Source organism: Vipera berus (assembly GCF_964194415.1).
Source record: "Vipera berus genome assembly, chromosome: 1".
In the NCBI taxonomy this organism is placed as follows: domain Eukaryota; kingdom Metazoa; phylum Chordata; class Lepidosauria; order Squamata; family Viperidae; genus Vipera; species Vipera berus.
Genome location: NC_138202.1, coordinates 283,169,843 through 283,182,362, shown reverse-complemented (window position 1 = coordinate 283,182,362; position 12,520 = coordinate 283,169,843). Strand labels below are relative to the sequence as shown.

Sequence of the window (12,520 nt, the reverse complement as noted above, 5' to 3'; positions counted from 1 at the left end):
TGTCTTTATCCCCTGCCCCTTCCACTCTTCCAGAGAAAAAGAGGTATCGAGAATCCTACATCAGTGATACTTTGGACATAGATTTCGATCCATCGGATAAGCATTCACATGACAGTGGAAGCAGCAGAGGAAGTGAGAGTAACAACCGACTGTCTCGACAGTCCACTGACAGCCATGGCAGTTCACACACCTCTGGCATTGAGGCTGACTCGAGACAACACCTATCCATGGAGATGTCTGTGGACGAACCCTTTGGGCTGGATCCAGTTCATCAGAAGGAACAGTCCTACAGTTCCAATCTCAGTTATAGTAGCTCTGGAATTGACAGCAGCAGCAAAGAGAAAGCCGAAAATGACTTGCACAATGATGGTAAGTTGTGAAAGGACAGGATCACTAGTGGGAATTTTGTCTCCAAGACAAGATGGAAAAAGCAGAAAATGGTTGGCAGGTGGGTTAAGAACAAGGCAGCATTCTCAATAATTTTGCTTATATCGTGTCCAGAGGTGGAATTGGCAGTGGATGAACCAGACACTTTACCTGCGGATGAATGTCATTTTGAAGAAATGATCCATGGGGGATCTATTGATTCTGAGGCAAAAGATGATATTTGGTGCCAAGGTAGGATGGCTTTTGCATGATTCTTCTTCATGTTTCAGCGTTGCCCCCTGTTAGTAAAACGTTGACATTTCCTAACTTTAGTTAAAACAAGTTGGATTACCAGTTGTTCAGATGAGATTAATTTTACGTAAGAAACTTAGTTCTACCCTTTTATTGAACTAGAAGAGTTTGTATGTATAAGGTGAAGGGAGACAATTATGGGTAGGTTTATTTGTCTATTGTTGATTAAGAAAGGTGCAAGGTCAACATTTTGTGTGGTCTTCATTTCATAAGGAATAATGATAAGTCCAGCAGTTTCTCTAAGCATTGAGGTTCCTAAATTGCTAAATGACCCATTAGCACGTTCAGCACTTTTTATGAATTTTAGAAGCATAAAGTCAATTTGAATATATAATATGTTTTGCTTTCTCTATAACTTGCTTTACAAATTGTTATTAAATACTTAACATGCATTTACCTGTGAGTACTAGTGTACCATAGTGTATTAGATAGCTATAATGTGATGTGTGAACTGGTGGGCAACATACCGCTATGACTTGCCAATAGGTGTAAAAGATCAATTATATTGGGGGGGGAAAGGTTTGTGTGAAAAATTTAAAGTTATTTTATCATCTCTTATCTTCAGGAAGTAATCTAAAACAAGTAATCTAAAACATTACTGGAAGGTTTGTCTTTTGGACTGAAGTTCCTTAAATAGATACAAACTCTAAACTGTATGTAGGCATACCTATGAAATCAGTGCATCCAAATCCAACCAAAACCAAGCATAGTTGGCCCATATATAGACGTACTCAAGCTTTGAATGAGATTTACACTTCTTTAATGGGACATCTACATCTCTTGTGAAGTAAGAAAAGTAAGAAGTAAGTCTTCAGAAAATCCAGTTCTGCTTGACTTGCTTGAACAATTTTAGGATCTTATCCTGGCAGCCCAGAGTTCATCATGCACTGAATTGAGTCAATTCTTTTGAATAAGATTGTATTGATTTATATGTTGAGAGCTGGCTCCAACTCTTGTGGAACCAACTCCCCCTTGAGCTCCGGATGGCCCCGGATCTCTGGTCCTTTCGCCTTTTTCATCAGGCTGACCTGGATTGACGACGGGTTTTTAAAATGTTTTAATTTTAATTGTTTAGTTAATTTATTTTGGGGCTGTTTATTTAATTTCTTTTAACTTTTGTATTGTTTTTATTGTTGTTAGCCGCCCTGAGTCCTTCGGGAGATAGGGCGGCATATAAGTCCCAAAAATAAATAAATAAATAAACTCTGTCTCTGGAAGCTGCAGAACCCAGCTTCATTTTCAACTGTCACTCACTATCCTGATTTCCTCTCTCATAGGTATTAATAAGAATCCTTTACCTGTGGTGCATGTCGCCGTAATAAGTGTCAAAGGCCAGAGTGCGGACTCACTTAATCAGGTAAGTTCATGGTACATTAAACAGTGAAATGAAATCTCGTTTCATTTATCTTCTGCTTTATCAAGGCACTTGGTTTCCTCTGTGAGTCCATAAGAATGCCACCATCACAAAATTGTGCCACAACAGTTGGTGACAGAGTGCGGAGAAATGAAAATCGGGTTTTTCCCCAGTGCCCATTTAAATTAAAACAATAGGTTTTACATCAATTACTTGGCGGGGGGGGGGGAAACCAACCCAAATCCCCCCAAATATTTTTGCCAAATACATACTGTACGTTGTTCAGATTATTTAGCACTTAGTTTAGTGTATAGAATAGTGGGGATGATACATATGGAGCTTAGAATGTAGCCATGAAACACTGGGTAACTTCATAATTGCTTAATGGTTCATAGTTGTTTCACTGACAAGTTTCACAAGAGAAATGCTAGTAATATTGGATAAGATGGATAATCGGGGGCAGCTTGCATAAACCAACTTTTTTTGATGTCCTGTTTGCTGAATGCTGCTTGCTTTAAAAAGACGTGCTTTTCTTTAATTGGCAGGTTGCCCTGCCCAAAGCAGCAAAGTGCCCAGAGCAGCACAGCCAAAGTCTAGATGATGTCCGTCACTGCAAATGTCTGCATCCGCCATTGAGCGCCACTTTATCATCAGATACCTCTCACAGTTATACATTTGGTTGTGCCTTCGACGATAAGCTAGCCAGCTATGGATGTGTGTATTCAACAGCTGATTGTAAAACTAAGTCAGCCCTCTATGGAAAGAGGTCCATGAACTGCTTGTCTTTAGATCTCTTGGGAGAAGATCAGTTCCCAGAAGAATTTGTGGTGTAGCCACATGGTGGAAGCTCTTAGATCATCTTTTCAGAACATCTGCAAAACAAATGAATTACTACTGTTGGGAAACAGTACATGCACAAGTATCTTTAATGCTTTACATCTCACTGGAACATTTTGTCACTAAGAATACAGCTGGCAAAGGACCTCAAATAGTGAATGTCCAACCTAAATGTATTTCCTCCTAGTCTGTTGCGTCAGACACTTTTTCTTCACCTGGTTGTACTGTGTATAATTTGGGGGGGGACATTTCCATTTTCCTGAAAGCAGTCTACTGCCAGCAATATCTACTATGCCGAAGCTTATGATTTCCATCACCATTGGCTTCATCAAGCTAGGATATGCATTGTTTTTATAAACTGTGTTTTTTTTTAATTCATGACTCTCCTTCCAATTTTTTTTAATTATAAACAACCTTTTTTGCCTATTTTCAATGTGAATAAATCAATGTAGGTGGGAAAGTTTTCAGCCTTTGCTTCTCCTTGTTTAATTTACTTCTATGTAGGGAGATATCCCTGTTTGCTAGAAGCTGCTAACTTGCAGTAATATTTGTAGGGGCCTGATCCATGTAATAGAATACTATGTAAGAAACAAAAAGAATTATACCAACAAATGTTGCCCCTTTTTTAGAAATGATCAGCAAGTCCCTGACTAGAAAGTTCTATACTATTGGTATATAAAGAGTATTCAGAGCTATATCAAAATTATCCCCCTATTTGAAGGATAATACAATTCAGTACCAACACCTCATTGGTTTGGAACTAGGTGCACTTTTTATATGATTATTATTCTAGATGGATATTAATTACTCATTCTTGAGAAATGTTGGCTTGCTAATGCTTGATTTATTTCACAGAGATGGTGTTGCCATAAGTTTCGCAAGACACACAGAGTCATGTGTTTCTTCTGAGAGACAGTTCACTGCTCTTGAATTGTACCATCTATCTATGATGAGTTGATAGCCTCATGCCAGCAGGTCTGTTCTGAGTCTTTTCTGCAAAAAAATGTGAATTGGGTAATAGGGCTGGTGGCTGCTCTTTCCTCCCTCAGGGGCCCGTTGTATTAATGCTGTGTCATAAAACATTGTCATTCCAAGGATGGGGTTGGAAGGGCAAAGGGGCCACTTATAGGAGTATCTTGGCAGTAAACCTATTCTGGAAAAAAGAAAAATTTGCTCTTGTCCTCATTTTTCCTACATTCCCATATGTTTCCAATCTCCTCCCTAATTGGTAGAATTTTTCTCCCTAAACCATTAAATTGACTTTCTCTAAGTTCACCATTTTAAAAAGTAGAGTTTTTTATTCCCCTTCAGGAAATATATATTTGACTGCGAATCTCTATGGGCCACATTAGAGGAGAGATGCCCATCACTCAGATGGAGAAGTCTCTTCCCCCCCACCCCTATGCTCCCATGTTTAGAAGACTACCACATTTGGTCAAAAGGCTAACATACCACCATTATCCATACATAGACACATCATAGCCACGGTCCAAACGAGACTTCCCACATGAATTCTTTTAAAAAAACAAATGACACCTTTTAAAAATTATATAAATGCCATTTCAGCAAATTTTGAGTTTTTATTTTGAATAATAAAAATAATAAAAACAGATGAACCAAGAATCATAAGTCTGGAAGAAGTATACATAGTACAGACAGCACAGGCTTGATTGTTTTAGAAATTTCCTTTTACTTGTTTCTTTCAGTGTAAATGATCTTCTCTCAAAAATACTTGCATTTTGACAGACAATCTGAGATGGTCAGTTTGGCAATGTAGACCATATATTACAGCTAGTCCTCAACTTACAACTTTTTGTTTAGTGACCATTCAAAGTTACAGTGGCAATGAAAAAAAGACATGACCATTTTTCACTCTCCTGATCATTGCCGCAGCCTCATGGTCAGGTGACCAAAATTTGGAGACTTGGCATTATTTATGACAATTGTAGTGTCTCAGGGTCATGTGTTCACTTTTTGCAACCTTCTGACAAGGAAAGTCAATGGGGAAGACCAGGGCTTTTTTTCTCATAGAATGCCCAGAACGGAGTTCCGGCACCTTTTTTGGATGGAATCTTGTAGGGTAGGCAAGGCAGGTTGTATGACATGTGTGAGTTCCGGCACCTTTTTCTTTTACAAAAAAAGCACTGGGGAAGACAGACTCACTTTACAATCATGATACTAACTTAAAAATGGAAGTGATTCATTTAACAACTGTGGCAAGAAAAGGTTGTAAAATGGGGCAAAAACAACTGTTGCTTAGCAACAGAAATTTTGGGCTCAATCACGATCATAAGTCAAGAACTACCTGTATTCAATCAGAGGAAGAATTCATTCATTCATTCATTCATTCAAAAGCTCGTGTTAACTATTTTATTTTCATGAGTCCACATTTAAAAGAATCCTAGACAACTTGTTCCCTGTTTGGTCATTGTTTTAGAGACATTTCCTTAGCTAAACAGAAAAGCAGGATGGGCCAAAAAGAAAAAAAGCATTGGCAGCAGAAGCGACCTCCGATTTCTTGTCGGTTTCCCCCTTGAATTTTCTTGTGAGAATCTGGTAGGGAGCATTGAAAATCTGCCTCTCTTCCCGTTCCTTCCTTTCCAGCAGTCAGGTAAGTGGCCACTGCTTGGTGGGTGGTTGCGAGACTGCCTGGGAAACTGTCACAGAATGTTGAAAATGATCACATAGCAGCAGCAGCAGCAGCAGCAGCCAGTAACACTGAAGCAGCCATAACTTTCCCAAATTTCATCCCCTCAGGAGTCATGGGTGTCAGATTATGGGCACATTCTGTAAATTAGCCCATTTGAAGTACCTTGGTTCAAAAATTGTTGCCCTATGATGGACCATTTTGCCCAGTTAAAGGACATGACAACAAGAGTTTTAGTATATAGATGAACAGCATCAAACTCTGAGCCTTTTCTGCTACAAAATTCTCTTGCATAGAGAAAGATTCTATGACCCCCAGTTAAAGCAATATCTTAGTTGCACCAGTTGCTCAAATTAGTTCTTGCAACAATTTATTTATTGTATCTGCTTGATTATAAATGATGCCAACTTTCACATTTGTGCATGAAAAATCACTGCCAATCTTTTTCTTTACATGCTGCCGCATTACAAAAGGCTGTGATACAGTCACTCGTATCTGCTGTATAAGTAGTGCTATTATTGTTTGTAATAAGTGAGAATGGAAAATGTGCAACCTGTTCAGATTTTGGCTTGATTTCCCACAAGAGATATGAGGAGATGAACAGGGCAAAGGAGGAATTCCCAAACCACAGGCAATATGAAGATGAGTTCTTGTGGAGTAGTAAGTTTAATAGTATTTCCAGGTGTCATTATTTCATCTTTAATTCTCTTCTATTGAACTCATAGCATTGTGTTATTTCTGGCTAGGCTGTGCACTCAGAGTCTTTAAGGCTTTGGCACAGAAAGAATCAGGTTCAACTGATGCAAAGTCTTAATGAAAACTCTCATCACACAACTTTCTTTTGATTCAACCTGTTATTTCTAATTTCAGTCTTGAGATTCTACTTTATGTACAGCTTAACTGATTTATGGGATTGCTCTTTTAAAATGCCTTACAATCTATAGAAGATAGAAAAACTACCTGTCTCAACTGAATAATATTTTTATCTCCATTTTTATGCCCAATGTTTTCCTTTTTATGAAAGGAAATATTTTCTATTAAAACACACACACACACCCCAATCATCTATTTACATAATAAAAGACAGTCAAAGCTACACTGGAATGTGTGCTGCTGTGGAACAAAAAATGAAAAGACAAGATCTCTGCACCCCAAGGGAATACTGCCTGCCAACCTCTTTGATCCTCATGCTTATGACACAACTGTTATTGCCAGATCAGCTAGCGTCCATATGAAACCCAGCATTTAATCATAGAAACTCTAGATCCCACCAGCTTTGGGGAAGTCCATTTTTTCCACAAGGCAAACATCTGCCTAATGCTAAGTTGTGGTCAAATATACCTGTGTTTTGTTCATCTCATCAGAAATAGACTGGCTCCAAATAGGAAATGAAATGCTAGAGAAAAAAAGGAAAGTGATGTAAGTTCTGGAAACTCAATTTTGTGGGGGAAAGCAGTTATTGTCTGGGAAAGAAGAGAGGAAACAAGGTACATGCTTAAAAATAATAAAAAGAGGGAGATGTCAGAATTACAAGATTAAACAAAGCAGATGTCTGTGAATGTCTGTTGAATGTATTAGTTGCTGAGCAGTGTATTTCAGGGGTACTTCAAATAAAAATATTCAGATGTGAATCTCCACAAATGCTCTGTCTGTCTGAAAACAATTAGGAAAATTCACTTTATTATATTGCCATTTTTATAACTTTACTGAGTTTCCAGAACTTACATCACCTTCCTTTTTTTCTCTAGCATTTCATTCATTTTTACTGTAGTATGTCATAAAAAGGGGGGAGGGGAACTAGTATGTAATAAATGTAATTTTGTTCCTCTAAAACCCACAAAACTCTTTCTGATGAAGTGAATGGTGATAGTAGTTAGAAATAATTCATTTTTCAGAAAGTACATGGTAAACTTTTTATAATAGCTATTCAACCCCCACCCCCCACCCCGAGTTTTTCTTCTCCATGCTGTTCTTTGGCATCTTCATTCCCTGAAACATTTGAGCAATCAATAGATTGTGCAGACTTCATGCTCTTTTTTAATAGATTGGCTGTACAAATCTAACCCTAATCCCCAAGCAAGTATAGTCCCTGTTTCAAATCTCTCTTTAATAATAACCAGCCTTCCTTTCAATTATTCTGCAATGTATTTTTCCTTTCAGCTTTTTTTTCTATAATACTGGGGGGGGGGGTGAAATTACTTTGTTCCCTTATAGTAGTCTTGTACTGCATTTTGCTATTTTTCCCGAAGAACTCAATTATTGTCTAACTCAGGGGTGGACAACTATGGCAATTTTACAACCTGTGGACTTCAACTCCCAGAATGCTGGAAGCTGAAGTCCACAGGTCATAAAATTGTCATAGTTTCCCACACCTTTTCTAACTACACTGGCAAATTTCTGTTTCTGTAGCTACAATTAATAAGCAGGCATATACATAGAATGAAGACTATTGCTAAGCACGTTGTACTTTAGATTATAAGCCGCCCTGAGTCTTCGGAGAAGGGCGGGATATTAATGGGATTAAAAAAAAATTGTTAGGTGATACAAAAGGTGGATTAATAGTACAGTATTGTATGATTGTCTGACATGGATCCATACCATTGACTGATCTTGCTAGAAATACCTACTTTGCTATTAACTTGGGCTCTTTAGCTTTTCCATGGTCTGAGTATAGCTTGACGTTCTCCACTGAAGTACCTTTCGGCTAGAGCAGTGTTTCTCAATCTCAGGGCCTTTAAGATGTGTGGACTTCAACTCCCAGCATTCCTCAGTCCACACAACTTAAAATTGCTGAGATTGAGAAACACTACTTTAGACTCGAGGCATACGGTAATTTAGAACAGGAGTTTATTTTGCCTATGGCATGAAATGCATGGATAGCAGCAATATAAACGTATGTAAAGAACACATAGTGATAGGTTACACATAATATGAGGATGTATGATCAATTTTGTAAGATGTAGGAAAAAAATTCAAGAACGTATGTATTAAGCTACAAGTTATATTTTAACACTGCTAGCTGCCAGCCAACAAGATAGCAGGTTGGATGTCCAACACTATAAGAGTTCAGGCAGAACTTTGGGAAGGAAAATGTCTTTTCACCAGTATCCTCAGCAAGGTAAACATGAAAGGGCTGAAACCTGAAAGGTGATCTCAATGCTTTCTTTCAAGAACTAAGGTCAAAAAGCCAAGCATGATGAGCCTCCACTCATAGGCCCATGTCACTCATGGGAGTCTCTTCTGCTGGAATATAACAACAACAACAACAACAAAAATAACAATAATAATAATGTTGGAAGGGACCTTGGAGGTCATCTAGTTTAACCCCCTACTCAGGCAGGAAACCGTATACCATTTCGGACAAATGGCTGTCCAGTGTCTTCTTAAAAACTTCCAGTGTTGGAGCATTCACAGCTTCTGGAAGCAGGTTGTTCCACTGGTTAATTGTTCTGTAGGAAGTTTCCCCTTAGTTCTAGGTTGCTTCTGTCTTTGGTTAGTTTCCATCCGTTGTTTCTTGTCCTGCCTTTGGGCGCTTTGGAGAATAGCTTGACTCCCTCTTCTTTGTGGCAGCAATGAGATATGGGAACACTGCTATCATGTCACCCCTTGTCCTTCTATTCATTAAACTAGACATACCCAGTTCCAGCAACCATTTTCTAATATTTTAGCCTCCAGTCCCCTGATCATCTTTGTTGCTCTTCTCTGTACTCTTTCTAGAGTCTCAATGTCTTTTTTACATCGTGGGGACCAAAATTGGATGCAGTATTCCAAGTGTGGCCTTACCAAGGCATTGTAAAGTGGTATTAACACTTCACGTGATCTTGATTCTATCCCTCTGTTAATGCAGCCTAGCACTGCTGGCTCATATTGCTTTTGGGCAACCTGTCTCACCTGCAGTGCTCAGCCCTGCATAGATCAGCTGAGCTTCAACATATGCTTCTCTTAGGGCTGGGTAGCTGAACTTGGTAGCAGAATCTATCAAGTCAGGGGATACAGGCAAGGACTCCTGCGAGCTTTCTGGATCTGTCTCAAAGTGGAATCATTGGCTCCAACACTACTGGATTCAACCCCTCCAGGACTATTTTTCTTAGATGCCCCTTGTTCCACTTTCTCTGTTTCTTCCTCATCTGTTAATATGTCCAGCATAATCTGCCTAAATGGATTTGTATTGCCACTAGAATGGGCAGGACCAACATTTCAAGATCATATTTTCTTTTTTTTTTTTTTTTTTTTATTGAAAAGTTTTAAAATACAATTTTCCTTTGAAAAACCCCCCTTCCCCCTCCCTCCTCCCCTCCCTACCTCCCCCCCTCCCCCTCTCCCTCCTCCCTCCCCTGCCTCCCACCCCTCTACTTCCCCTCCTCCCCCCCTCCCCCCCCCCCGACTTCCCAGAGCAAAATACAAGGTATATATCTAAAAAGCAATCATAAACAATCATATACTAACAATTATAAACTCTAAAATCCATCACTCTCTAGCTTATATAGAGTAAACCAATCCTTAACAATACTAAATATGTATAAAGAACTAAAATAAAAGAAAACTAGCATCATTCCCATCTATGTTCTTCCACAATTCACTATTACCTAGACATATTCTCACTTACACATCACAAGCACCAATCCCTATTAACCTCTCTAGCCAAAATAGGCTATAATAGATAGTTCTTACACAAATTAACCCGCATTAACCCACAAAATTTTCTTCCTCTTCCTCTGTAGTAAATTGTCCATTAATTCCAAATTGAACATTCTGTTACCATAGATATCATCCCAAAACTCTTAAAAACACAGCTACCACTTGACTATAAGTATATTGTGGAAGTTCCATAGATTTCTACTGGTCTTATTTTTTAATCTTTTTTGAGCGTTTTAAGGCAGCACGCGTCACCCTCTGTTCTCTAGGATCATCCAAAAGAGTTGCAGCTTGATCTCCTCCTGTACCCTTCTCGTCTATCTGTCCATCTTCATCCTCTTGATGTTCTCCTTCTCCAGATCCCTCTGCAGCTTCCAGAAGTGTTGATGGGGTTGCTTTTAAAACATTGTTGTAAAAATCATGCGCTTGCTTCACAGTACCCAAACAGTACCTTTTGCCATCATACATGAAGCTCAACCCAGCTGGGATCTCCCATCTGAACCTTATATCTCTTTGCTTGAGCTCTTGCACAAGAAATATAAAGTCCTTCCTTCTCTTTAAAATCTTTGGAGGAATTTCTTTTAGAACCAAAACTTCTTGACCAGCAATCACAACTTTAGTATCATAGGCAGCTTGTATAACTTCATCTCTAATTTCCCTTTTTACAAAATAAACCACCACATCTCTAGGCAACTTTCTCTGCTTAGCAATCCAGGAATTCACACGAAACACTTTGTCCATGCCTTGTTTTATTTCAGATGCTGGATGGTTCAATACCCCCTCAAAAGCCTCAGAAACCAGCTGCTTTAAATCTTCCTTAATATTCTCTTTTAGGCCTCTAATTCTAACAGCAAACTGCATCTGGTAAAATTGAGCCAAACTCTGTTCGCTATCCATTTTGTCTTTTAAATCTTCAATTTCCAATACTTTTGCTTCTAATATAGCATTCTTTTGAGTCAAGTCTTCCACTTGATCATCCAGCACCTCCACACATTTAGCTACTTTATGCACTGAGGACAAAATGTCTACCTTCATCTCTCTAAGTTTCTGCTCCATCCTTTCTTCCATTCTCTGCTCCAATTTCTCCAATTTCTCCTCCATCTGTGCAAATTTAACACCCATTGACTCCAAAATTAACTGGGTATGTTTTTCAAGATCCTTCGATGTCAATACATCAGGAGAATGCAACGCCTGCAGTAATGATTGTTGTTGCACCGGAGAATTTCCAGCACTCCGAAAAGTTCTAGGGGGAGGTTTAGCCGCCATCTTTTACTTACAATTGTGACGCACTTTCACTTTAAGTTTTAAGCATAGTCCATCAAGCTTGAGAGTAAAATAAAATAATCCTCTTCATCTCTTCACCTTTTCCTCTTGTACCGCTCTGCCTGCTCCTTTAAATCATAGTCCTTTCTTCAGGCAGGGATGGTTCGCAGACGCCTGGCTCTGCTCCAGGAAATTCGGAGCAGAGACGACGGCCAGCTGGGAGCAACCCAGGCTTCGGGGGAGTTCGATCCTTCAGCCGCCCAAGCTCGAAGCTCAGGCGGCCTCGGAGAACTCTACCCCTACCTGGGGCCTCACCCCCTCCTCTTCTCCCGAGGAGGGGGCTTCAATTTCGCCCGAACAGCTGATCGGCGCTGTTTCGGGCGAAAAAACAAACAGCTGAGCCGCGGGCAGCCAGGGGAGGCTGTCTTCGGCGCCGCGCCGCCAGCGGAAGTCAAGATCATATTTTCTTTTTTGAGTTTGGAGAATAAGGAGGGAATAATTTCTGAGGCTTTTTAACCACTTAAACGTACGAAACCTGGAAAAGTTGGACCAATTTTGGATGAGGGATACAATGAATGGCTTAAAATTGTGCAAAGCACCAAGCATTTGTTTTGCCCAAATCCATGAACTTCAATCTCATGCATTCTGGGGAGCTTTGGGAGCTATAGGTGACCTACATGAATATTTACATATAATAAAAGTAAGGTTCCACATTTAGGCAGGAAAAATCAAATGCACAGGTATAGTATAGGGGGTACCTTGCTCAGTAGTAGTAACTGTGAGAAGGATCTTGGAGTCCTAGAGGACAATCACTTCAATATGAGCCAGCAGTGTGCTGCAGCTGCCAAAAAAGCCAACACAGTGCTAGGCTGCATTAACAGAGGGATAGAATCAAGATCACATGAAGTACTAATACCACTTTACAATGCATTGGTAAGGCCACACCTGGAATACTGCATCCAGTTTTGGTCACCACGATGGAAAAAAGATGTCGAGACTCTAGAAAGAGTACAGAGAAGAGCAACAAAGATGATTGAGGGACTGGAGGCTAAAACATATGGGGAACGGTTGCTGGAATTGGGTATGTGTAGTTTAACGAAAAGGGA

General features: G+C 39.5%; 2 protein-coding genes across 2 annotated transcripts in view; one reads left to right on the top strand and one right to left on the bottom strand.

Moving 5' to 3' along the window:
- The window catches only part of FRMD1 (FERM domain containing 1), a 30,323-nt gene extending 27,014 nt beyond the window's left edge, over window positions 1-3,309 (top strand). The window contains exons 10-13 of the mRNA XM_081314339.1: window positions 34-369; window positions 502-618; window positions 1,956-2,035; window positions 2,578-3,309. Of these exons, the coding sequence (XP_081170465.1) occupies window positions 34-369; window positions 502-618; window positions 1,956-2,035; window positions 2,578-2,865 (821 nt within the window). The 3' untranslated portion in view covers window positions 2,866-3,309. The remainder of the gene's footprint in view (window positions 1-33; window positions 370-501; window positions 619-1,955; window positions 2,036-2,577) is intronic.
- The window catches only part of LOC308668787 (uncharacterized protein), a 497,063-nt gene extending 485,265 nt beyond the window's left edge, over window positions 1-11,798 (bottom strand). The window contains exon 1 of the mRNA XM_081328949.1: window positions 10,308-11,798. Within this exon, the coding sequence (XP_081185075.1) occupies window positions 10,362-11,417 (1,056 nt within the window). The 5' untranslated portion in view covers window positions 11,418-11,798 and the 3' untranslated portion in view covers window positions 10,308-10,361. The remainder of the gene's footprint in view (window positions 1-10,307) is intronic.
- Window positions 11,799-12,520: the final 722 nt, after the last annotated feature.